Source organism: Saccopteryx leptura, chromosome 9, assembly GCF_036850995.1.
Source record: "Saccopteryx leptura isolate mSacLep1 chromosome 9, mSacLep1_pri_phased_curated, whole genome shotgun sequence".
Lineage (NCBI taxonomy): Eukaryota > Metazoa > Chordata > Mammalia > Chiroptera > Emballonuridae > Saccopteryx > Saccopteryx leptura.
This window is the reverse complement of record NC_089511.1, coordinates 19743690-19769255: the sequence shown is the minus strand read 5'-3', so window position 1 is coordinate 19769255 and position 25566 is coordinate 19743690. Positions and strand designations below refer to the sequence as shown.

Genomic DNA, 25566 nt, shown 5'->3' with positions numbered 1-25566 from the left:
TAAAAAGGTATTACATTATATATCAATTTTACATATATACATGTGTGTACCACTAACTTAATATTTTGTAAAAGAATAAGAATAAAAAAAAAAAAAGAAGAGGAGGAGGAAAGGTCTTCAAATAATTATCCATACCGGATACATAACTAATACTACGCTCAGCATCAGCAAGAAAGGATGTCTACAAGGGCTTTTTCAACTGAAGAGTAACAAATGCAGCATATCCATCAGAAAAAATATTTATCATAAAGCTAACATTTCTGAGAAAATGTTTTTCTCATGACTGTTTCTAATTTTAATTGCTATTATATTTACAAGGCAACTATCAGCAAAAATACTATGTCTAATATGTATGGTTCTAATATGAGAAAGTATAACACTAACCCACTTGATATCAATAAGCCCAAACCCTTCAAGTTTCAAAAAACATTATTTTTTAACTCAAGTGAAAATATAATGTCCTGTGATCATCAATCACTTTAGTCTCATTTTTTATATCCAACAGTCATTCAATATCCTATTAGAATGTTTGTTCTTGTTTGAATTCCAGTGTTCTCAAGAATGATATGTGAGGTGTATATATTTTACTATACATTCTTGTATCAATTGAGAATATATCTTTTATTTATAATCCAGTATTACCCCACTCTGCTTTTTTTGTAAAGGTGAGGCCTTTTTGAAAGAGACTGGCTATTTCACAATGCCAAGACCCAATGCAGTCAAGGATCTTCAAATAAGCACTCACAATGTTATGAAGAAGCCTCTGTTAATTTGTTCTATCAAGGTCAGATAGAGGTGGTAGGTTTTTAAGAGGAATGCTCTTTTCCGCCATACCAGCAGAGGGCACATTTTCCATTTCACTGTCACTATTCCAACCTATAAAATCCGATAGGTGGTAATCGAGTCAAATCATAAAGGAAACTGAAAACTAGGCAACTTTTGAATAAAGAATGTGTTTAAGAAAGAATAGCGTGGAAGGAATATGCATAACAAATATAGAAAATGGGTGCATCCACTTTTTAAAAAAATCTCATTTAGAAAATGGCCAAACCTCCGAAATAGACTTGAGGGTGGTAATTCTTCATTCTCATGAAAAACAAATTTCTTAAGTATCCCGAATTCTAGGTTGAAGACATTTTCCTTCTGAAGGCATTGTTCCGAGTTCTTTACAGTGCTGCTGTTGAGAAGTTTTGATATCTGTTTCCTGACTCTTTGTAAGTGAACTATTTTTTTTTCTCTTTGGAAGCTTTTAGAATAGTGGTTCTCAACTCTCACCATGCATCAGATTCCCTTGAAACAGAGATTATGTTCCAATTGCTCTGTGGCAGGGACGAATATTGGTAATTTTTAATGTTCTAAGGTAATTTCAAGGTGATCCAAAGGGTGGCCATGGTTGATGGTTTTGGATTTTCTTCATATCCCTTTCTTTTGTTTTGAAATTCCACAACAATAGGCTTTACTTTAGTGTAAGTTATTTTTCCTTATTGTGCTGAGCACTCAGGGATCCTTTCAACCTCAAAAATCATAATCACTAGTTCTGGGATGTTTTCTTGTATTATTTCTATCATTATTTTTCCATTTTTCACTTCTAGATTTCCTATTAATTGAAATAGGGTATCTCATAGTGTAAATCTCTAATTTCTCACCTTTTTCTTATTTTTTTTTTGTGGTTTTTTTTGGTGTGTGTGTTTTTTTTGTGTGTGGCAGAGACAGAGAGAGTCAGAGAGAGGGACAGACAGGAAGGGAGAGATGAGAAATATCAATTCTTCATTGTGGTTCCTTAGTTGTTCATTGATTGATTTCTCATATGTGCCTTGACCGGGGGGCTACAGCAGACCGAGTGACCCCTTGCTCGAGCCAGCGACGTTGGCCTCAAGCTGGTGAGCCTTGCTCAAACCAGATGAGCCTGCGCTCAAGCTGGCGACCTTGTGGTCTCGAACCTGGGTCCTCCACATCCCAGTCCGACGCTCTATCCACTGCGCTACTGCCTGGTCAGGCCCACCTTTTTCTTTTTTTTTTCCCTACCTTGTGGGAGACTTCCTCATTTTTATTTTTCATACCTTCTCTTGCTTTCATTTTTATTTCTGCTTTCATTTTTCAAGCCTTTACTTTGAAATAATTTTAGGTTTACAAAGATAGTAGAGGTCCCATGTATTCTTCACCCAACTTCCCCTAATGTTAGAATCTTCCATAACCACAGTACAATTGTCAAAACTAAGAAAATAACATTGTGACAATGCTATTAACTATAGACGTTATTTTAATATCACCAGGTTTTCCACTAATTCCCTTTTTCTGTTCTAAAATCCACATTGTCTGACCAGGCGGTGGTGCAGTGGATAGAGCGTTGGACTGGGATATGGAAGGACCCAGGTTCGAGACCCCGAGGTCGCCAGCTTGAGTGCGGGTTCATCTGGTTGAGCAAAAGCTCACCAGCTTGGACCCAAGGTTGGTGGCTCGAGCAAGGGCTTACTAGATCTGCTGAAGGCCCGTGGTCAAGGTACATATGAGAAAGCAATCAATGAACAACTAAGGTGTCGCAACGAAAAACTGATGATTGATGCTTCTCATCTCTCTCCATTCCTGTCTATCCCTCTCTCTGACTCTCTCTCCATCTCTATAAAAAACAAAAAACTAAAATCCACATTGTTCTAAGATCCCACATCTAGTTGTCACGTCCCCTTTATTTCATCCAGTCTGACAGCTCTTCAGTTTTTCCTTGTCTTCTGTGATCTGTTACCTTTGAATACTGGGCAGTGGTTTTAAAGAACACCCATCACCTTGGGTCTGCCTGATATTGTCTCATGCCTAATTGAGGTTATAAGTCTTGGGAAATACAAAAGAAGTGATGCGCCCCTCTCAATGTATCAAGGATACATAATATTGTTATTACTGGTGATATTAAACTTGATCACTTGGCTACCGTGATGTTTGCCAGCTTTCTTCATTATAAAAAAAAAAATTAATGCTTTTCTCTTTGTAATTAGTAAATGCTTTAGGGGAGATATTTTGATGCTATGTAAATATCTTGTTCCTTCTTAAGATTTTGCCCACTAATTTTTAGCATTCATCAGTAGCTTTAAGTTGGTTTTCTAGAATTTTTATTCTCTGAATGTTCTTTTCCCATCCTATGTTTCTATCCATGGATATATCATCTCTCAGAAGTTATCAGGGTCTTTTTTCTTCTTCTACATTATCTCTTCCTCTGAGTTCTTTTTCCTATTTGTTTCAGTCACTTAGCTTTCATGTTAAGGCTTTCCAAAAAATGGTTGACAGTCCTAGTCCACTAAAAGCCTTTTTGGAGCTTTGCATCAGCCTAGATTGTTGAAGGATTTCATGCAGGGTGACCATGTGGAGACTGCCGAATGTATTCATAGATCTTTTCTCTTGGACTAGTGAGTTTATCTAGAGAGGAATCTTCCTATCCCCAGCCTAGAGTTATAATCTTGCATGTTGGGATTATAGAGTGGGGTGGGAGGGTAACAGTGATTAGTATAAACTTCTGTTTAATCCCCACTTTGAGCTCTATACTCACCAGCTTTGCCTGGTGATCTCCTATCAAGATCCTCTCAGGCTCAGCTTTCTGAGGACTAAACCTCTGAAGTTTCTCAGAGGACAGGGGCAGTTGCCCAGCTGTGCAGGCCAGGGTTAGCAGTGGAGGTGGGGTGAGTGTGGGGAGGTGAGTTTAACTCAGTTTTCAAGGCTACTACTATATAACCTCTACGCTCAGAGTTTAACAGTGCTTCCATTTGAGTTTTTCAGGGATCTGTGGCATGTCCTCATTCTTGTTGGCGTTTCCTCCTGTAGGCATCTAAATTTGTTTGTACTCTATGTGTAATGGCTCCCCATCTTCCAAAATTTTCTTGAGTTCTTTCCACAATTGAGGTGTACTCTCATTCACTTTGTCTTTCAGATTTTGCTTATTTATTGTTTTTTAGAAGGGGGAGGAGAGAGAGAAAGAGGGGGGAGAGGTGGAAAGCATCAACTCGTAGTAGATGCTTCCTGTATGTGCCTGGACCAGGCAAGCCCAGGGTTTTGAACCAGCGGCCTCAGCATTCCAGGTCGATGCTTTATCCACTGCGCCACCACAGGTCAGGCTGTCTTTCAGATTTTTATTTTTGTTTATTCCTTATTCTCATAATTTGTGTGGCTTTTGGAAAGGAACAGAGATAAACAAGTTCGTTCAACCTACTATGTTCAATCAGAAACCCTCTACTGTTATTTTAGGGCAGTCAAAAACCAATCTAGCCCTGGCTGGGTAGCTCACTTGGTTAGAGCGTCATCTTAATACACCAAGGTTGTTGGGAAAATCCCCAGTTAGGATACATACAAGAATAAACCAATTAATGCATAAATAAGTAGAAGAACAAATTGATGTTTCTCTCTCTCCGTTCTCTTTCTAAAACCAATCAATAAACTTTAAAAAAGTCTAAATGTTAATCAAGTATACAATTCTATGAACCAATATTCTATGCAGAATTCCAAATAATCAGTATAGATAACTCTACCCTCAGAAGGTAGAGCATAAATCCTTATTTCTTAAGTGTGGACTTTCCATAGTGACTTCCTCTCAATAAGGAACGTACAGAAAGTTTCTTCTACAGAATAACTTTCTAGTAGAGAAACCTAACAAACACTATCTCAGCCTAGTGATCAAGGTCAACATCAACAGTCATAAATCACACTGATAGTATATACCTGTGATATGATGTAATAAAGAGGTCAATTTACCTCTGTAACCTCCCACCTGCCTCAAAAAAAAGCCTATAGCCTCAGTCTAATTATAAGAAAAACACCTGCCTGACCTGCGGTGGTGCAGTGGATCAAGAGTCTAACTGGAATGCTGAGGTTGCCGGTTCGAAACCCTGGGCTTGCCCGGTCAAGGCACATGTGGGAGTTGATGCTTCCTGCTCCTCCCCCTTCTCTCTCTCTCTCTCTTCCTCACTAAAATGAATAAATAAAATCTTAAAAAAAAAGAAAAACACCAAATTCCAATAGAGGGCATCCTATTAGGTACCTGGATCAATAGTCCTCAAAACTGTCAAAATCATCAAAAACAAAAGTCCAAGAAACTGTCACAGTCAAGACGAGCCTAGAAAACATGATGTCTAAATGTAACGTGCGATATAGGAACAGAAAAAAAAAAAACCCAGCATGTAAAAACTGAGGAAACAGGAATAATGTTTGGACTTTATATGTATTGATATTGCTTCATTGTTACAAACGCACCATGCCAATGTAAAATGTGAATAGGGGACACTGAGTGCCAAGTTTATAGAAACTCAACTGCCTTCACAGTTTTTCTGTAAATTTGAAACTGTTCTAAAAAATAAAGTTTATTTAAATTTTATGAAACCAATGAATGCTGGCACTGAATCTATTTACAGAGAAAACAGGCTTCGGTTTGTAGGTGCGCAGGAGTGAATGGGGCTTGGGGTTGTTAGTGCTGTGGGTAATACTGGGATTCATCTCAGAATTCTTCCTGGGAGTCCTAGTTATTCAACCTATTTGGCTATGGTTCAGACACAGCACGATAAACCATCCTGAATCCCTTAGCCCTCTCTATGGTCCAGCATAATATAAGACACCCTGAAGGATGCAGAAGACCCTTCCTTCAGAGGGCATATAGTCAATTGAAGACCCTTAAATAGACACACACAAAGTCTGTGATTATATATAGTATCTGCCTTGGGTTTAAACCTTTAAAAAGGTTCGGTTATCTTATTCTATGAAAATAATTAGCCTGAGTGGGTATATATCACTTTTAAGGTGAGAAATAATTCTTTCCAAAGACACCTAGACTAGGCACAATCAAAAAGAGGTTTCTGATTAAAGAGGCAAAAAAACCCTTACAAAGACATTACTGAGGCAGGCATTTTAAGGTCAGATAAATTGCAGAGGCCATAATAGTCAGGACATGTGTCTCGGACACCCAGTTTGAACTAGTTTACACAAAAAGCAAACTTATTGACTCACACATGAAAGGTCCAGAGGTAGAATTTAGCCTTAAATGAAGGTCAATAGAGAGGTTCAAGCAGAACTGCACTAGTTTACATAAATGGTTCAAATTATAAACAAATTAGCTTTATTTCTTCCAAATGTTCTCTAGTAGACTACCGGGTACATTTTTGTACCACAATGCTTGAAACCGGTAGGAAGGAAGGCTGAGATGCTCTTTGTCATTTACTCATAAAACACAAAACAAAAGGGACAAGGCAGGGTTAGGATGGGAGGTAAGAAAGAAATCAAAAAAATTTTAAAAGCCTACAGAACAGGGGGTCAGACTGGTTTTTTGGAAAGCTCAATTTCCCGTGCTGCTCATGGTTTAGCTTCACCCAACTTCTACCTCTATTTGCTCCTGATTAGATTTCTCAAGTAATTAAATCAAAGTGGGCAGATTTGGAAGATTTGTTTTTATGGGGGACATCATTCTGTTGTTCCAAAAAACTTAGATGAGGAGACTAGAAAAAGACACCTCAAAGTACCATTTTTTTAAAGAAAAAATAAAATTTAACCCCTGCATCATCGCCCCCTTCCAACCTCCACTTTGCAGGTCCATGTGGTTCTCAAGTTAATATTGTTGGTCACAAAGAGTAGGATCGGAGGAAACAATAGGAAACTGCTTTGAGACTGGCACAGATGGATCAAAAATGCCATTTGTCACACTTGTAACAAATGGTATTTGTATTTGCATTATGTTGTGCTTTCTCCAATGAACTTGAATCATCTTTTCATGATACAGTACAATTTTGAAAGCTGAAAATGACAAGCTTCCAAATCTTATGCCATGTGCTCAGAATAGATTTCTGTTTCTCAGATTTCTACATGATTCAGAGAGATCTGTCCAGAGGAAGCTAAGGTCAAGCCAACCAATTAACAATTACTTCTCATTAAAAATGATATACATATATAGTTGCAGGTTAAATCTTAATCCAGGATCCCAGATCGGGTGATGGGATGGATGAAGTTATGCAAGGACTTATCCGTGCTGCTTAAAGATGTCCTCAAGAGTCCTCAACTCCCCTGACCTGTGGTGGCGCAGTAGATAAAGCGTCGACCTGGAAATGCTGAGGTTGCTGGTTCGAAACCCTGGGCTTGCCTGGTCAAGGCACATATGGGAGTTGATGCTTCCAGCTCCTCCCCCCTTCTCTCTGTCTCTCCTCTCTCTCTCTCTCTCTTTCTGTCTTTCCCTCTCCTCTCTAAAATGAATAAATAAAAAATTTAAAAAAAAAGAAAAGAGTCCTCAACTCTCTATCCTATATAGGCTACCTTTTATTAAAAGTTGTTTGTAGTAACATAGTTCAAATCTAAATTCTCATTAACTGGTTCAGGAAACTGTTTTGCAAGAGATATGAGAATCATTTTATTTTATTTTTTTAAGAGAGATAGTGAGGGAGATGAAAAACATCAATGCATAGTTGTGGCACTTTAGTTGTTCATTCTTTGCTTCTCGTATATGCCTCAACCAGGTGTCTCCAGCTGAGCCAGTGACCCCTTGCTCAAGCCAATGACCTTGGGCTTCAAGCCAGAGACCATGTCTATGATCCCATGCTCAAGCTAGCAACCCCACACTCAAGCCAAATGAGCCCACATTCAAGCTGGTAACCTTGGGGTTTTTGAATCTGGGTCCTCAGTGTCCCAGGTCAACTCTTTATCCACTGTGCCAGTGCTGGTCAGGCAAGGGTCATTTTAAATGTTGTTTCTACTGAATCACTATGATTCATCTCAACAACCAAGACTTCTAAGACACTATTTTTCAGTATTTACTATTTAGGAAAACAATTAATTAGTGGCTCCATTTTATTAATCATACACAGAAACATCTATGTAGGAATCATTAGTAGATCTACCGGGCATATTACTTATTTTGGTACAGCTTGAGTTTAGTAACCACCAATAGTAGAAATTGAGTTTTAGGGCTACTAGATTTGGGTTTAAACTGTAGCTCTCCTGTTAGCTGTGTGGTACACTTTGGATAACCCCTCCCCATCTACCACAAAAAGATCCTATAAGGCAGGGGTCAGGAACCTTTTTGGCTGAGAGAGCCATGAACGCCACATAGTTTAAATATAATTCTGTGAGAGCCATACAATTACCCGTGTACGTTAAACATTATCCAATAAAAATCTGTTGTTGTCCCGGAAGACAGCCGTGATTGGCTCCAGCCACCCGCAACCATGAACATGAGCGGTAGAAAATGAATGGATTCTAATACATGAGAATGTTTTATATTTTTAACATTTTTTTTATTAAAGATTTGTCTGTGAGCCAGATGCAGCCATCAAGAGCCACATCTGGCTCGTGAGCCATAGGTTCCCGACCCCTGCTATAAGGGAAGGAGCAGAAATGTTTGTAAATTATCAAAGACATTGGACGGCACATAGCAGATGTCATATAAATGACAGTAGTACAACTGCATTCATGTTTCATCTGAAAGCAACTTTCGTCTTTCCATAATGCTTCATAAAAGGTTTTTAAAATGCTGATATATATTTAATTAATTTGAGTGGGACTTGAAATACATAGTATAGACTTCTATTTAGCTAAATAAAGTTAGGTTACCAACATTACCTACAATTACTGACAATTGAGTAGACTGGTATTTCTTACCTTTAAATTTACATAATTAGAATCATATTCTACAGGTTTTCAGGAATTTCTCAGCCAGGATTTGTCAAGCACCTGCCGAATACTCTGGATCAGGAAGAGTGCAGTGATATGGGTTATTATAGCAGAAGATTACAGTTTAGACTCAAACACTAGTAATAAGGATGGACTATCCTTTCCTATTAGTAATGCTCAATCCATGTGATAGTGAAATAAATAATGAAGCCCTTGTGCACCGTGTCTCATTAGTAATGTTAGAAGGCTATCAGTAGGTTTTAAGAGTAATGAGAAAAATGGTTTATTTCCCTTGTTTTATTAACACAATCACTAGAACTTCAATCTCGGTGTTTAATTTTCCCCAACAGTTAAGCTATATCCAAGAAAAACAATCATTTGAAGGCTGGCATTGCAGATAACAAAATACCATTACCTTGCACTGGCTTCTCTTTAGCAGATGGTTTCAGCAAAAACAGAACTCCCAACGTGTCTACCTGGTGGCCATGTTACAGCCATCCATACAGCAAGTGTTGATTTTTGCCTCTCACGATTAGGAAATGAGCAACTCACTTCAAGGCAAGGCAAGAGCTGTAGCAAAAAAAAATCCTGAATCAAACTCCCCACCCGGGTACACTAAGCACGGTATTAGCAGATTCAGGTGACTTCCACGCTTCTCAAATCCTTTTCTTCTAAAACACCTGAAGATTACAAAGCCAACACTTCCACTTTCAAAAAAAGAGTTGTGTGTGTGTGTGTTTTTTAAATAACTGTAGTCAGGGCAAGAAAAGGAAAACAGTATCTTTATTGTGTGTGGCTCTAACAAACATGCACTGTGTGCACATTCCAGCAGAAAGAGACAAAGATCTTTGTTCAAAATATGTTGAAATAAAATAGGTAAACAAACTCCATTATTGAATACACAAAAGGAATGTTAATGTTACTTGTTCACAGTCAAGGGTGAAATAAAAAGAAAGGAAGTCATACAGTCGTAGTGATGTTTTTCAAAATAGCAAATGTAGAATATAGATGCAGGCAAAGAGCAGCTCCTAAAACTCAAGGGTGAGAGGCTCAATGGAGGGTCAGGAACTGAAACACCGCTCTGCTTCTTGGACAGTCCCTCTGAGATCACCCCACAAATTCCAAACCAAAATGACCAAACTCCCCATTACTTTTGTGATATTTGGCAACCAAATGACATGGTTTTAAAAAGAATCAATTTCTTGTTGAGACAGGACATGTCTGAATCCATTTCTCCTGAGGAAGCAATAAACATTACCATTCTCCTAAAACGGAATTTAACTAGATAGCTATCACTTGAGATTTTAAGCACGAGATACCAATGGTAATGATATACCTGGCCTGTAAAAAGCATTCTTCAGTGCTCCACAACAGAACTAAATCGGTATAAACTCAACAATGCTCTTATTTCACAATATATGCATTTATGACAACTGCTCTGAGAACCCAACAGACTCAAATTATAGGTTCTAATGGATTTTTGTTTCTGCTAAAGTGGTCACATAAGAGCACAATATTTCATCTTTAGAAATGTAGAAGTTATTTGGAAGCCAAACCAATTCTTAAAGAGATGGGCCAGAATATTTTGGAGACCGGGTACATCCCTATTTTGGGGGCACAAATTTTCCTTCATCTCCCTCTGTGGTCCCCAGCCATGATGCACAGTCCGTGTGTAACAGTGGCTAATCGTCCTTGGGAATAAACAGCCAAACACCTCAGAGACCAGTTCCAGGGGGCACGGTCAGCCAACAGATGCAGGCCCCACTTGCTCCAGAGGGGTTTTCATGACCTACCAATGTTGACACTGTTTCGAGTTTTCAAGTCTACCTCTTAAAACAAAAGTCCTTTTTGATGGACTTGGCTAACGTACTATATTACTTTATTGTTTAGAAAAACCTCTCTGCGAACTCTCACACAAGCTCTACCTTTCACCTGGCTGTTTATGTAGGCAGCAGAATAATAATAGTAAATGGACCCAAAAGTGGTTTTTATAATACAAAGTGACATCACATTAGCAGATCAAAAGAAGCCCAGGGTATTGGATGGATTTCATGGATGGTAGAGACAAAGTCTGAAAACCTTTTCCTCTGGCTCCAAGTAAAAACAAGTCCAGATATAAACAGGAAAAGACAACCAATATGAAATAGAAAAACATACCTTTTGCATTGGTGTTTACCCTAAAAATATCAGACACCAATTTTACCCAACACTATCATTCTTTAATGTTTCTTATAAGCCAGATGTTTTTCATTCAGTTTTGGAGACTGCCAACACACTTTTGATTGATCCAAGTTATCTTCCGGCTTAGTTTTAGCTTGACTGTTCTCTTTCCAGCTCCTCAATACTCCTTTGTTCTTTTCTTCTACCCCAATGGGGTTCCAGGTAATCATGCAACTTATAGCAATTATATACCAATTCTTATTCAAGGCAACCCTTCCCTGCCTTCACACTTTTACTATATATTATAGTACCTACAGGTTATTTTTTCAATAAATTGTCTTAAAGTGGCATTTTATAATACATACAAAAACGTATCCTAATGATAAAAGTTTGACCATATCGTATACCTCACATATAAAAATCAGCCAGAAATTCCCCCAAATTACTCGTGCCATATCCAAGTGTGCAAAAATGAATAATATTATTCTGATAAATTCTAAATTCCCCCACCAACTGCTAAATCACAGGATACAAGACCTGGGTTGAACTGTTTCTTAAACAGCCTGCATGGGCAGACACTGGTTTGCGGGGCAGTTTCCTGTCTCGTCAAGTCCCTGGCAAGCAGAAGGGAGGAGAGGATACTAAGCAGTGCCCACGGGCCTTCTTGAATCACATGGCCCCCTGATGCACAGGACAACGGCTCAGAAGCAGATGGTAATCCTCAAAGAATGGGGAGAAAAATCACCAAAGCAGTAGTTGGAAGAAGACAGCCAGGGTACTACTGTCTCCTCAGGTGCTTCCACAGGGGAAAAAGGAAAGGCAAATGTGCCAAAGGAATTCCTGAACTGAGAAGAAACAGTAACATAATTCTGAGTAATGACCTGGTCTTCAATGAAACAGTCATCTGAGGGAGAAAAAAAGAAGCACTACGAGTTTTTTTTTATTCTCAATGGGAAATCAACAAAACCCCAACTAGAGCCATAGAGGTAAACAACAGATGAAATGGAAAACATTCTTTAGTCACCATCTCCCCTTTCAAGTGCTACCTGACTATGGAAGTTATTATCTGGGCAAACAGAAGACCAAATATTTTATCATTGATTAAGTTGGACCCTTTTACTTTCACTAAAAACAGAGAGAAAAAAAATGTGCTAATCGCTTGATCAGGCAGTGGCCCAGTGGATAGAGCAGGCATCCCCAAACTACAGCCTGCAGGCCACATGTGGCCCCCTGAGGCCATTTATCCGCACCTGCGCACTTCCGGAAGGGGCACCTCTTTCACTGGTGGTCATTGAGAGGAGCACTGTATGTGGCGGCCCTCCAACAGTCTGAGGGACAGTGAACTGGCCCCCTGTGTACAACGTTTGGCGACCCCTGGGATAGAGCATTGGCTTGGGATGCTAAAGACCCAGATTCAAAACCCCGAGGTCGCTGGCTTGAACAGGGGCTCACCCGCGTGAGCGTGGGATCATAGACATGACGCCATGGTAGCAGGCTTGAGACCAAGGTCACTGGTTTGAGCAAGGGGTCACTTGCTCTGCTGGAGCCCCCCCCCCATCAAGGCACATATGAGAAAGCAATCAATGAACAAGTAAGGTGCTACAATGGAGAACTGATGCTTCTCATCTCTCTCCCTTCTTGTCTGCCTATCCCTGACTGTTCCTTTCTCTCTCTAAAAAAAAAAAAAAAAAAGTGCTAATCAGTAAACAAAAAAGCAGCAAAAATCCCTAATAAAGCTCTACAGGCATAATTATTACAATTTTATATTTTATCAATATAAAGAGTTGAGGAAAAGGAAAAAATAAGGAAAAAAGATGGCTAGAAACTGGTGCCAAATCAAAGTAAAGGATGAAGTCTTTGGTGCTTTTCTAAACTCCTGTCCTATGGTAAGCAATCTTTCTCAATATTTTTCAGAAGAAAGATTTCTATCAATTTGCCCTATCACTCCAATTCATCTCCCCTTTCCTGTTTCTCTCCATTCCAGGAAATGAAAGGGAAGCCCAGTCCAGCCCAGCACCACACAGCGGACTAGGCTGGCAAGAGCTCCCTGCTATGTGAGCTCGGGAGGGAGGGGATGGTCACATGGCTCCTTCTAGCCTGAACAAACATACACAAGAGACAAGCTCATTTGGCAGTTGTGTTTTAAGTTATAGGCATACAACTTTCTTCATGAATTAAACCCCTTATGACAAATAATAAAATTAAGCCTGGATTTAAAAAATAATATTTACTTAAAAGAAAAAGGGAAAAAGAAAACCAGAGTGTGCAGCTGTGTTAAGAATGTCTACTGTGTATTCAAAGTATCGGAAAGCAGGCATCTTTACCACAGGGCAATGCCACTAGGACATACTGGATTTCAAGTAACAGAAAATTCTGTAGTGGAAAGGTGTGCGTGGGAACCAGTGAAGACATTGGCAAAGACACAGAACAGTGAACAGGTGCTCTGGGAATAAGGCGCTGAGAAAGGACACTGTCCAGGTCTGAGGTGTCCAGGTCAGAGGTCAACCGTCTGAGCTCCAAAGGGGAAGAATACAACCCGCAGGACTGAGGACAGGGCACCACTGCAGCCTCCAAACCAGTCTTTAGCTTTCTCTCCCAGAACGACGTGCTTCCCAGACTGCAGCAAGCCTGCTCAGGAGGATCTGCTCTCGGAGGTGTAGTAGCGGTACAGGAAACCTAAGAGCACAGCGCCTAGGATGGGGAAAATCCAGTAGGACCAGCAACTAGAAATTGGGGGGAAAAGCAATGAAGTCATGAATGAACATTTTATACAAATGTTTGCTATCTTTCATCAACATTCACACTTTAATATTTTTATGAGCAAAGAGTTTTGACTTTGGGAATTTTAACTGCTTTTATCACAGTACTTGGGAAAAAACAAATATTTGGAGTGACAATATTAAATGATCATTTAAAAATGATTAAAAAACAATGTATAGTAAGTATGCTACCAAAAAAGGATTATATACATACCTTTATATGTGTTTTTATAAAGTCATATAGTGGTTCTTTCTGGGTTATAGGCTTATGGATAGTTTAAATTTTTCTTTTTTGTGCTTTGTTTTCACATATTCTACAACTAACATTTTTAAACAGAAAAACTCCACCATTTTATATATAATTATAAATTTAGAAGCATTAAATCTAACTATTGGCAATAACTGCCTCATTTTTTTTTTTTTTTTACAGGGACAGAGAGAGAGTCAGAGAGAGGGATAGACAGGGACAGACAGACAGGAACGGAGAGAGATGAGAAGCATCAATCATCAGTTTTTCATTGTGAGACCTTAGTTGTTCATTGATTGCTTTCTCATATGTGCCTTGACCACGGGCCTTCAGCAGACTGAGTAACCCCTTGCTCGAGCCAGTGACCTTGGGTCCAAGCTAGTGAGCTTTTGCTCAAACCAGATGAGGCCGCACTCAAGCTGGCGACCTCGGGGTCTCGAACCTGGGTCCTCTGCATCCCAGTCCGACGCTCTATCCACTGCGCCACTGCCTGGTCAGGCGTATTTTTTAAATTTAATCCTCCCCTGGCCGGTTGGCTCGGTGTCGGCCTGGCGTGTGGAAGTCCCGGGTTCGATTCCCGGCCAGGGCACACAGGAGAGGCACCCATCTGCTTCTCCACCCCTCCCCCTCTCCTTTCTCTCTGTCTCTCTCTTCCCCTCCCGCAGCCGAGGCTCCATTAGAGCAAAAGATGGTCCTGGCGCTGGGGATGGCTCCTTGGCCTCTGCCCCAGGCGCTAGAGTGGCTCTGGTCACGACAGAGCAACGCCCGGGATGGGCAGAGCATCGCCCCCTGGTGGGCGTGCCGGGTGGATCCCGGTCGGGCGCATGCGGGAGTCTGTCTGACTGCCTCCCCATTTCCAGCTTCAGAAAAATACAAAAAAAAAAAAATTTAATCCTTACAACAACCCTATGAAATAGGTTCTACTATTATTCTCATTTTTCATATAGAAAACACAAGCTTTGAATCACAAAGCGAAGTCAGTCTAAGCAGTCTGATTCCAAACCTATCCTCTTAATCTCTAGTTAAGTTTGGACACTAATAAGGATGGACAGACACATACATGGAACGTGTTGATAGTTCTAATGAACTTAGATAAAGGGCAGTTGGCTTAAAAAGTCCTATAAGAGATTTCCTCAGGAGTTTCAGGAGTCATCATCCTCCTTAAAATAATTCTTCTTCTCTAGAAGAGCTTATTGGCTCTGCCAGTCTGAAGGTGTAATTCCCTGATCCCAATGACTCTGGCTGCCCCTCTACTTCAGAAATAGGCTGCTTTGGTATTAAAAGGGTTTGATGCCAAAAGAAACACTTAGGTTCAATAATAAAAATGATTTTCTTTGCCTAAACATGCCTAGAAGTTTCTACATGTAAATATGGCAAATGCTGCTCTGGACAAGTTTAGTATCATCCAGGTAGCTTTGTTTAAAAAAAAATAAAAGCAAGTTGGCATGCACAATAGCAATATGACACATGGGAACCTGAAGTAATCTCCCTATAAAAGTCATGAGTTCAGTTATCTTGGAGGGTAACCACGAGACACAAAGAGTTTAAAAGCAGGATTCTTGAGAAAACAAAGAGAAATTCTTCAATACAAAAGACTAAGGATGGTTCACCACGAATACTCACATAATCCTTTGTAATACTTAACTGCCACTGAGACTCAAACCAGAGAAAATGCATTTTTTCTGTACCAAAGGAGATTTTTTTTTCCTTTTTTTTTGCATTTTTCCAAAGCTAGAAACGAGGAGGCAGTCAGACAGACTCCCGCATGCACCCGACCGGGATCCACCCAGCACGCCCACCAGGGGGCGATGCTCTGCCCCTCTGAGGCGTTGCTCTGTTGCATCCAGAGCCATTCTAGCGCCTGAGGCAGAGGCCACAGAGCCATCCTCAGCGCCCGGGCCACCTTTGCTCCAATGGAGCCTTGGCTGCGGGAGGGGAAGAGGGAGACAGAGAGGAAGGAGAGGGGGAGGGGTGGAGAAGCAGATGGGCGCTTCTCCTGTGTGCCCTGGCCGGGAATCGAACCCAGGACTCCTGCACGCCAGGCCGACGCTCTACCACTGAGCCAACCGGCCAGGGCCTGCACCAAAGGAGATTTAGGTTCAACAATAATACCCTGGCCATAAGACAGAATTATCTTCTTGGAGATTCATTCAGATTATTGCACGTAGTTGTGATTCATTTACTTTTATGGCTTTGCAGCATTCCACTGTATGAATATACCAGAATGAAATCATTCATTTTATTAATGAGTGATTATCTGGGTTATTTCCCATATTTTAAGATCTTGAATAATGATGCTATGAACATTCAAGTACGTGTTTCCTGGCATACTGTGCACACACTTCTCTTGCTTGGTCAAAAGTTATTCATAGGCCCTGGCCAGTGGCTCAGTGGTAGAGCATCCATCCAGTATGCAGAAGTCTCAGGTTCAATTCTCAGTTCGGGCATACAGGAGAAGACATCATCTGCTATTCCCCCCTTCCCTTTCTCCCTCTATTTTCCCCCCACAGCTATGGCTCAATTGGTTCAAGCGCACTGCCCTAGGTGCTGAGGATGGTTGCATCTTAGGCGTTAAAAATAGCTCGGTTGTGAGCATTGACCCCAGATGGAGGTTGCCGGGTGGATCCCAGTCAGGGTGCATGTGGGAGTCTGTCTCTCTATCTCCCTTCCTCTCACTTGGAAAAAGAAAAAAAAAGTTATTCATATTGTCAAACTTAATAGATAATGCCAAACTGTTTTCCAAAGTGACTGTCCCCACCTATATTCCCCTAAGAGGACCTAAGATTCTTGGTGATCTACTTCCTAAACTCCTCCTCCTCTGATTTGTAAAATTTAAAATATTTTGCCAATATGGTAAGTGTGAAATATACCCAATGATCTTATTTTGTACCTCTTTGATGACAAATAAAAGTAAATCTTTTTTTATATGCTTATATTTGTGTTTCCTCTTCTGTAAGGTGCTTCAGTCTTTTTTTCATATTCTACTAAGTTATTTTTTAATTGATTTGTAGAAATTCTTTATATATTCTGTAGCCTAACTCTATTGCAAGTTTATGGCTTATATTTTCAAATTCTTTTTTTTTAATTTCTTTAATTTTTTATTCATTTTAGAGAGGGGAGAGAGAGAGAGAGAGAGAGAAAGAGAAAGAAGGGGAGAGGAGCAGAAGGCATCATCTCCCATATGTGCCTTGACCACACAAGCCTGGGGCTCTGAACCTGCAACCTGAGCATTCCAGGTCAACACTCCACCCACTACACCACCACAGGTCAGGCTGTATTTTCAAATTCTTTATTAAGCACATGTCCTTAATGTTAAGGAAGCTGAATTCACTGTTTCCATCAAGTTTGCACTTTTCTTTTTTTTTTTTTTTTTTAAGTTTGCACTTTTCTAATACTCTATCACCTCATAAAAAAGACATGATACTTTAATGGGGAAAAAGATACATTTTTCTCTCTGTCTCTGAAATGCTTTAAGTGGGACCTCAGAAAGATAAAACAGGTAGCTCTATATAATCTCTATAAATATTCTTTTTTTTTTTTTTTTAAAGCTTAGTCTTTTAAAAAATTTTTTTTTATTCATTTTTTTTTTAGAGAGGAGAGAGAGAGAGAGAGAGAGGGAGAGAGAGGAGAGAGAGACAGAGGGGAGGAGCTGGAAGCATCAACTCCCATATGTGCCTTGACCAGGCAAGCCCAGGGTTTCGAACCGGCGACCTCAGCATTTCCAGGTTGAAGCTTTATCCACTGTGCCACCACAGGTCAGGCTAAATATTCTTTATAAGCAAAGAATTCCACAGTCATCTTAAGTAGAAGCACACAAGAAAAGGTAAATTTATACCTTTCAGAGCTGTGTTACTGATATTATTCAAGAAATATTTTTGTAAGTAACCTTTTCAGAAAAGCCAAATTCCTGAATGACATCAATACATAATTTTTTTCTTCTATAAAATGTAGTAATAGTACCTACCATTCAGAGTGAGTGTAAGGATTAAATGACATCAAATTTTAAGAGGAAGTTGCAGAAACTGGGCTTGACTCAATAGGAGTTACCTGTGTCCATGCATACCAGCCTCTTACTGAGCGTGATTCCAATTTCACTTAAAAAAAAAACACTTAAGGCCTGACCAGGTGGTGGTGTAGTGGATAGAGCGTCGGACTGGGATGCGGAAGACCCAGGTTCGAGAATCCGAGGCCGCCAGCTTGAGCGCAGGTTTATCTGGTTTGAGCAAAATCTCACCAGTTTGAGCCCAAGGTCGCTGGCTCAAGCAAGGGGTTACTCGGTCTGTTGAAGGCCCACGGTGAAGGGACATATGAGAAAGCAATCAATGAACAACTAAGGTGTTGCAACACGCAATGAAAAACTAATAATGATTGATGCTTCTCATATTTCTGTTCCTGTCTATCTGTCTCTGTCTATCCCTCTCTCTGAATCTCTCTCTCTGTCTTTGTAAAAAAAAAACAAGAAAAAAAAACACTTAAGGTATGAACTTTTGAGATTACTCAAAATGATTAGAGCTGTAAATATTAATTTTGCTAATGCCAAGGAACTTCTGAATTTGCAATACCCCCCCAAAAAAAATCTGCTGTCAAATTGTACTCTTAATTATGTCACATATGTAGATTTATGGAAGAATCTCTTGTCAGACATTATGTTGAGCATAAAGAAGTGCATTAAGGGGATACTGACCTTTTGCACGTGCCATCTTTTGAAGGGTCCTGAAGAAGACGCATATTCAAAAATGACAAAAAGAATGAAGATTAACACAAAATACATTATCTTCTTGAATATCTATATAAGCTCTGTAGCTAATAACAGAACTTCATCTTTCATGCAATTTGATGTCTGCAAATCTATATGCAAGGGGAGAAACAGGAATTCTATTTCTGATAATTCCCTAGTGAAAAGCCATTAATGAAAGCATAAAGAAATGGTGTAAACATTTTTTAGGTATGATAAAATGCTACTGACACAAACATATTAAAATAGACTTGGTATCACAATGATAGACCACGTTCAACAGGGCTTGCCACTGGCAGTAGCTAAGACCACATTTTCTAAAAACATATTTTAAAAATAAAATCTTGTCTTGCAACATATACATTAACTGTGAAACACTCTAGAGCAGTGGCAGTCAACCTGGGCCCTACCGCCCACTAGTGGGCATTCCAGCTTTCATGGTGGGCAATAGCGGAGCAACCAAAGTATAAATAAAAAGATAGATTTAACTACAGTAAGTTGTTTTATAAAGATTTATTCTGTCAAACTTAGCAAAAATCCGACATAAAGTACTTGGTAAGTAATTATTATTATATGCTTTAACTTGCTGTAACTCTGCTTTATAAATTTTATAAAGTAAAGTTACTTCCCCACTTTATAAATCACCATTACTGTGGAACCGGTGGGCGGTTAGAAAATTTTACTACTAACAGAGATACAAAAGTGGGCGGTAGGTATAAAAAGGTTGACTACCCCTGGACTAGAGCATGGAGATGATTTTTTTTGTGGCTTACAGAAAGGAACTGGCTTACTTTATGAAATCATAATAATTATGATTAGAGAACTTAGGGCTTATTTCACAATGAAAGGGGGAAGAATGGAGTTAAGGGAAAGAAAATGCCAAAATAAACTTAAAAATAAAATTTTGGCAATAAAAAGATAGGAAGTATTAGTATGTACTATAACATGGATGAACTTCAAGAACATTACGTTGAATGAAAGAAGCCAGATACAAAATACCACATATAAGTCCATTTGTATGAAATGTTCAAAATAAAGAAATTTAGAGGCAGTAAGCAGATCACTGGTTTCCTGGGGCTCAGGGGAAGAAGACTGGGAGGAAAACTGAAAATGACTGCTAATGGTTGAGGGTTTCTTTTTGGGATGATGAAAATGTTCCACAATTGACTGTAATTATGGTTGCACAGTTCTGTGGATATGCTAAAAGCCTTAAAAACAAAACTTTGGCATAAATAGGTGAATTGAATGGGATCTGACTTATATCTAAATTAAGCTGTTACTAAGTTTTTAATTTAAATATCAAATGAAGTTATTGATTCTATTAATGAACTGCAGAGTACATAAGACCTGCTAATTTACTGCCAGAGGGCAATAACCCACTAGTATAGGTTACTGCTGCCCAAAATATCATCTTTGCCAATATGTAGAAATACTCCAGGGTGTGAACACAGAATATGAACTCTGTTTAACCACCATTCACAGTATTCTCCTGGAATTTTCAAAAACCCTACATACTGGCCTAGGTACTTTAGAGCAGACCATGAAATGAATTCCAATTTCATATATCCAAAACACTGTCATGCAAATGAACACATGCCCCAAACCTGAAAGAAATTAGCCTACAGGCAAGTGAAACTCACAATAAAAAATTTTAGATAAACTACATTAATATACTACTACACTTCATTGAGACCTTGATGATTACTGTTATCTGGGACAGATAGTACAATTGGGCTAATTAAAACATGTCAAAGGTCAATCTTTGAGAAATGTAACAAATGTTTTACAGATTTGGAAGGTGGTAGTGATGATGGTGTGTGCATCAAGTCAACTTATAATGTTGCCTTTTAAAATATCTCACTATAATAGCCAAGAATCATTAAATTCCATCACAAAAATGTCCACGGTCTTTTATGCATTAGCTAGCCACATATATACCAATGATTACTAAAATTAAAACGTAGTTAGTATATTTTTAAAATGGGATAATTAGAAAGGTTTACATGACAGCACTAGGAGTAATATATGTATTATAATGTTTAATCTGTATCACATTAAAAGCTATATATATATAGTTCAAACAAATGTATTCTCTAGATTCTGAAGCTTTTAGCCTCTTTTTTTAACCAAAAGCCCTGGATGTGTGCTAACCAGAGTGAGCCTTAGATATTGTAGTGAACGAAAGAGAAGAAAAAGAAAGAGACCAGAGAGAACCCAAACATTAAATGCTGAAATTTTAAGTTTCCGGTAAGCAATAGAAAATTAAAACACGTGTGTTAACTAAATATTCAACTTCTGTTTAAAGATCAATCCACTCCTGGTGTCAAAAAGACCAACTTTCCTAACATCATAGAAAAGAAAAGAGAAAGAAGCATAGCTTCTCCTCAGGATACTGTCAGCCAAGTAAATGTCAAACTACGGAGACTCCACTTTTAATCAACTATAATGAAAGAGTTATTTAAGACACTGCTCTCAGTAGCCAAGTACCTCAGCCAAGTTTGGAAAAGAAGCCAAATAAGTTATTTTTAAATTTATAAAATTAAAAAGAAAAAGGTTCTACTAACACAAAAACTTCTTTCACCTCCACCCTTCCGTCCTCTCTATACACAGTTCCCCAATTCTCATTTCCACTCCAAAGCTCTGTGCTGAGTCTGACGGATGTTTAACTGAAATTCCTAGTTTATGATTGACTTTAACTTATTCCTTTGGGTATTCAGGCATTCTGGTTGGTTATGTTCTTGCCCACATTTTCATCTACATGAAAGATTTTTGGTCAAGAGAACAGTGACCCCTCTTGATCTCTGGCATGGAAAATAGTACTTGCAACAATATATGATTTTAGTTACAAGAGAGCCGATCAAATCCAGAATTCTAGCAAAAGTCGTACCAAGTAATTAATATGCATGCTTCTTATTCTCCAAGGAGTCTTAAATACACTTCTAAACAACCAAATTGCTTTAAATCTACTTTAATTTTAGTTAAAATTTAACAGAAATGAACTGTTTGATTATATTGGTTCCTAAAGTTGTAGGTTCATTAAGGCTTTAATTCCCTTGTAAAATAAATAATAAATATATTAATGTACATATAAATACCAAACCTGAACTTTGCAGGATAAAAGGAAATGTTTCATAATAGCTGAACAACCTTTTTATAAAGCTGCTTATAACTAAAATTATGTCTAAGATCTTCAAGATCAATGCTAAATCAGTCTCCTCACTTGTAAAATAAAAGGCTCAGACTAGATGGTCTTGAATTCTAAAGCCATATTCAATGACTCCAACGCAATTTTCTGACCCAAGGGCCTTTTAGCAACACCTACACAAGCAGCCTTCCACAGGCTGGCAGGAAAGACACCATTCCCCATGTCTAGGAAGCCAAAAGGGGCACTGCTACATATTGATTCTTCTACCTCACACCAGGTATGTAAAGGTGTGTACTTACAGATACTCTTCAAGAGGCATTGTGCCATTAAGTTCTGACCGTCTTTGGTATTGTTAAACAATAAAGAAATGTCATAATTGACAAATATGGATATATGATGGGACTTGGGGGTCAGTGGGGGTGGTTTCACTATGGAACCCTGTTCATGAAAAAACACGGGAGAACACACACTTAATAAATGGTGTGCTCTGTCACCAGGACATAAAACACAGGAAGCAATGTGCCAGATGATTGTAATGTATTAAAATATACAGAAGAAGCATTATAAGTATACCTTCAGCTTAAATAGTTTATATTTAGACTTTCAAGGATTTAAATAAAAAAGAAATAAATATAAGGTATATAAGGAACTTATGTTTTAATTCCTCATTTGGGTATTTGCTATTCCAAGAGGATCCTAAGTATTTATAATTACAAGTGAATTTTAAGCCACAGGACACCTTCAGCAAATTTAATGAGTATGTGAGTAGTCTGGTAGTTTTTACAGCTTTTTATTTAGAACACATTGGTATCTATGTGGCCAGTACTATACTTATAAAAAACAACTTGGAAACTTCTGGCTTCAGACACTACTGGAGAGGATTTCCCCCCCATAACACAATGGACTTGAACATGAGCTGTCTGTCACTTTATAATTTTTTTTAAATTATTTTTTATTTATCTACTTTTTATTTTAGATTTTTTAATTCACTTTTATTAGAGGGGGGGGGGAGAGAGAGAGAGAGAGAGAGAGAGAGAACAGGGGGAGGAGCAGGAAGCATCAACTCCCATATGTGCCTTGACCAGGCAAGCCCAGGGTTTTGAACCAGCGACCTCAGTATTCCAGGTCGACGCTTTATCCACTGCGCCACCACAGGTCAGGCCTGTCACTTTATAATTTTAGTATGAGGTTCATCTTATGAAAAGTGTAAGTACTGAAAGGCATGATTTCAACATTTTTATAGTCCCAACAATGACACAGCTATATAGTGTGGATCTTGGGGACAATTTTCCTAGGAAGGCTCCAATGTACTGAAATTTCTTTCTGGATTAGATACTGTCTTGTAAAGCATGCATCACCAGCGTCAGCCCAGTCACGGAAAAAATATTTCCCTGTAGATAAGGGCAAAATTTCAAGGATGAAAAACATCCTCTAAAACAAATTTCTATACAAGTTTCTCAAGAACCCATTGTGATACAATATATAAGACATCCCTGAAGAAAAAAAATTAAAACACTCATAACATGATTCCTACTAAGACCTAAGAAATAAAAACTTGTTATAATATTGGAGGGCTGACTTAAAAAAGATGTTACCTTGTCCTTCTGACACCTTGTTTTGCAAAACTATGTATCGTTTCTAAATAGAACATTACAAGAGGAGATTAATCCTTGAGAACCCTCAGCAAAGGGTATTTTGTCTTTCAAGAGGGATTATGCTATTAGTCTATGCTTTATTTCAAAAAATTATGTTACAAAACACAAATGTTAGATAAAAACTGGGAACAAAAGAATCTGACAAAATGCTTTGGCAAACGGCAATCACTACCTGCCCGTTCCAAACTTCAGTAACTCAGGTTGTAAGTATGATAGGAATATTAAAGAATTCTTAAAAGAAAATATTTAGTATAATGTGACCAACTAACTATATTTCATAAACAATGAATTCTTTTCAGTTTCTCTCCCATAAGAGAAGGTAAACTGAATGCTATGTATGGATAATATGTATGTATGTATAACAGAAAACTGTATGTTACACTCAAGCAGCACCTGGGAGAATAAAAAATGTATCTGCCTATAAATGCAATGTATGGATTGCTTCTGGTATATGAAATTTACTAGACTTCAAGTTAAACTTTAGTTAAAAAATGAATTTAGAAAATGTTTAAGCCTTTATGGAGACAATTATTATTATTATTCAGTGAGAAGAGGGGAGGCAGAGATAGACTCCGGCAAGCACCCTGACCAGGATCCACCCATTAATCCCACTAGGGGGTAATGTTCTGCCCATCTGGGGCATTGCTCTGTTGCTTAGCAACTGAGTTCTTAGCCCCTAAGGCAGAGGCCATGGAGTCATCCTCAGTGCCTGGGGCCAACTTGCTTCAATTGAGTCATGCAGGAGAGGAAAAAGAGAGAGAGAAGCAAGAGAGAGAGGGGTAGAGAAGCACTGAGGATGGCTCCAAGGCCTCTGCCTACCCTAACTGGGAATTGAACCTGGGACATCCACATGCCAGGCTGATAATCCACCACTAAGCCAACAGGCCAGGGCTTATTCGTTTAAAAAAAACAACAGATCAAATCCTGTTACAACAAATGTCATTTCATCAAACATTTTGTCTATGAAATACTAAATATCTATTAAAAGAATGAAGATCTTTATAAACAGATAAGGAACGATCACTAATATAAAATTTTAAGTAAAAACAAGCAAGGTGCAGAATAAGATGTGTGAGATTTTTTTTTAAGGAAGGGACAGCTGCTCTATCTACAAATTGAACAATCTATCCCGCATCTATTTATATTTATGTATGCACAGAATCTCTTTGGGAAAGTAAACAAGAAGGCCTGACCAGACAGTGGTGCAGTGGATAGAGTGTAAGGGATACTGAGGACCCAGGCTTGAAACCCCAGAGGTCGCCAGCTTGAGCGTGGGCTCACCAGTTTGAGCATGGGGTCACACACATGACCCAAAGGTCATTGACTTGAGCAAGGGGTCACTGGCTTGGCTGAACCCCCCCCTAGTCAAGGCACATATGAGAAAGCAATCAATGAACAACTAAGGTGCCACAACTACGAGTTGATGCTTCTCATCTCTCTCTCCCTTCCTGTCTGTCTCTCTCTCTCTAAAAAAAAAAAAAAGTAAACAAGAAAATGGTAGCTGGCTACCTCTGGGTAAGGGGAACTAAACAGACAGAGAATTGGGGATCAGAGGGAGTCATTTTTTATAGTATACATTGTCTTCTTTTTTTTTTAATCATGCACAACATATGCTAGCCATTCAAAAAATATAAATAAGAAATGGTCAATTTATTGGGTCTATTCATTATAATAAGGTTTGACTAGTGAAGTAATTGAACGGTCACCTAGGTAATATCTGCCGAGTAAATGAATGAAATGGTGCCCTCTTTTTGTGTCAGGATAGCATTTGTATGTACTATACCAGGGGTCCCCAAACTTTTTACACAGGGGGCCAGTTCACTCTCAGACCGTTGGAGGGCCGGACTATTAAAAAAAACTATGGACAAATCCCTATACACACTGCACAAATTTTATTTTAAAATAAAAAAACAAAACGGGAACAAATATAATATTTAAAATAAAGAACAAGTAAATTTAAATCAACAAACTGACCAGTATTTCAATGGGAACTATGGGCCTGCTTTTGGCTAATGAGATGGTCAATGTGCTCCTCTCACTGACCGCCAATGAAAGAGGTGCCCCTTTTGGAAGTGCGGCAGGGGCCAGATAAATGGCCTCAGGGCGGCCCGCAGGCCATAGTTTGGGGACCCCTGTACTATACCTTATCTCCTGAACTGAGGGCAGTAATAAAACAGCTAATCAATAAGTAAACACATACTCAAAATAGACTTCGTGGACCACAACGGTGTCTAGGTTACTTG

At 38.9% G+C, this 25566-nt stretch overlaps 1 protein-coding gene across 1 annotated transcript in view; it reads right to left on the bottom strand.

The window, feature by feature from the left end:
• Window positions 1–9387: 9387 nt before the first annotated feature.
• Window positions 9388–25566, bottom strand: part of CYB5B (cytochrome b5 type B) — a 32562-nt gene continuing 16383 nt past the window's right edge. The window contains exons 4-5 of the mRNA XM_066348256.1: window positions 18473–18501; window positions 9388–13505 (exon numbers count right to left, since the gene is read on the bottom strand). Of these exons, the coding sequence (XP_066204353.1) occupies window positions 13415–13505; window positions 18473–18501 (120 nt within the window). The 3' untranslated portion in view covers window positions 9388–13414. The remainder of the gene's footprint in view (window positions 13506–18472; window positions 18502–25566) is intronic.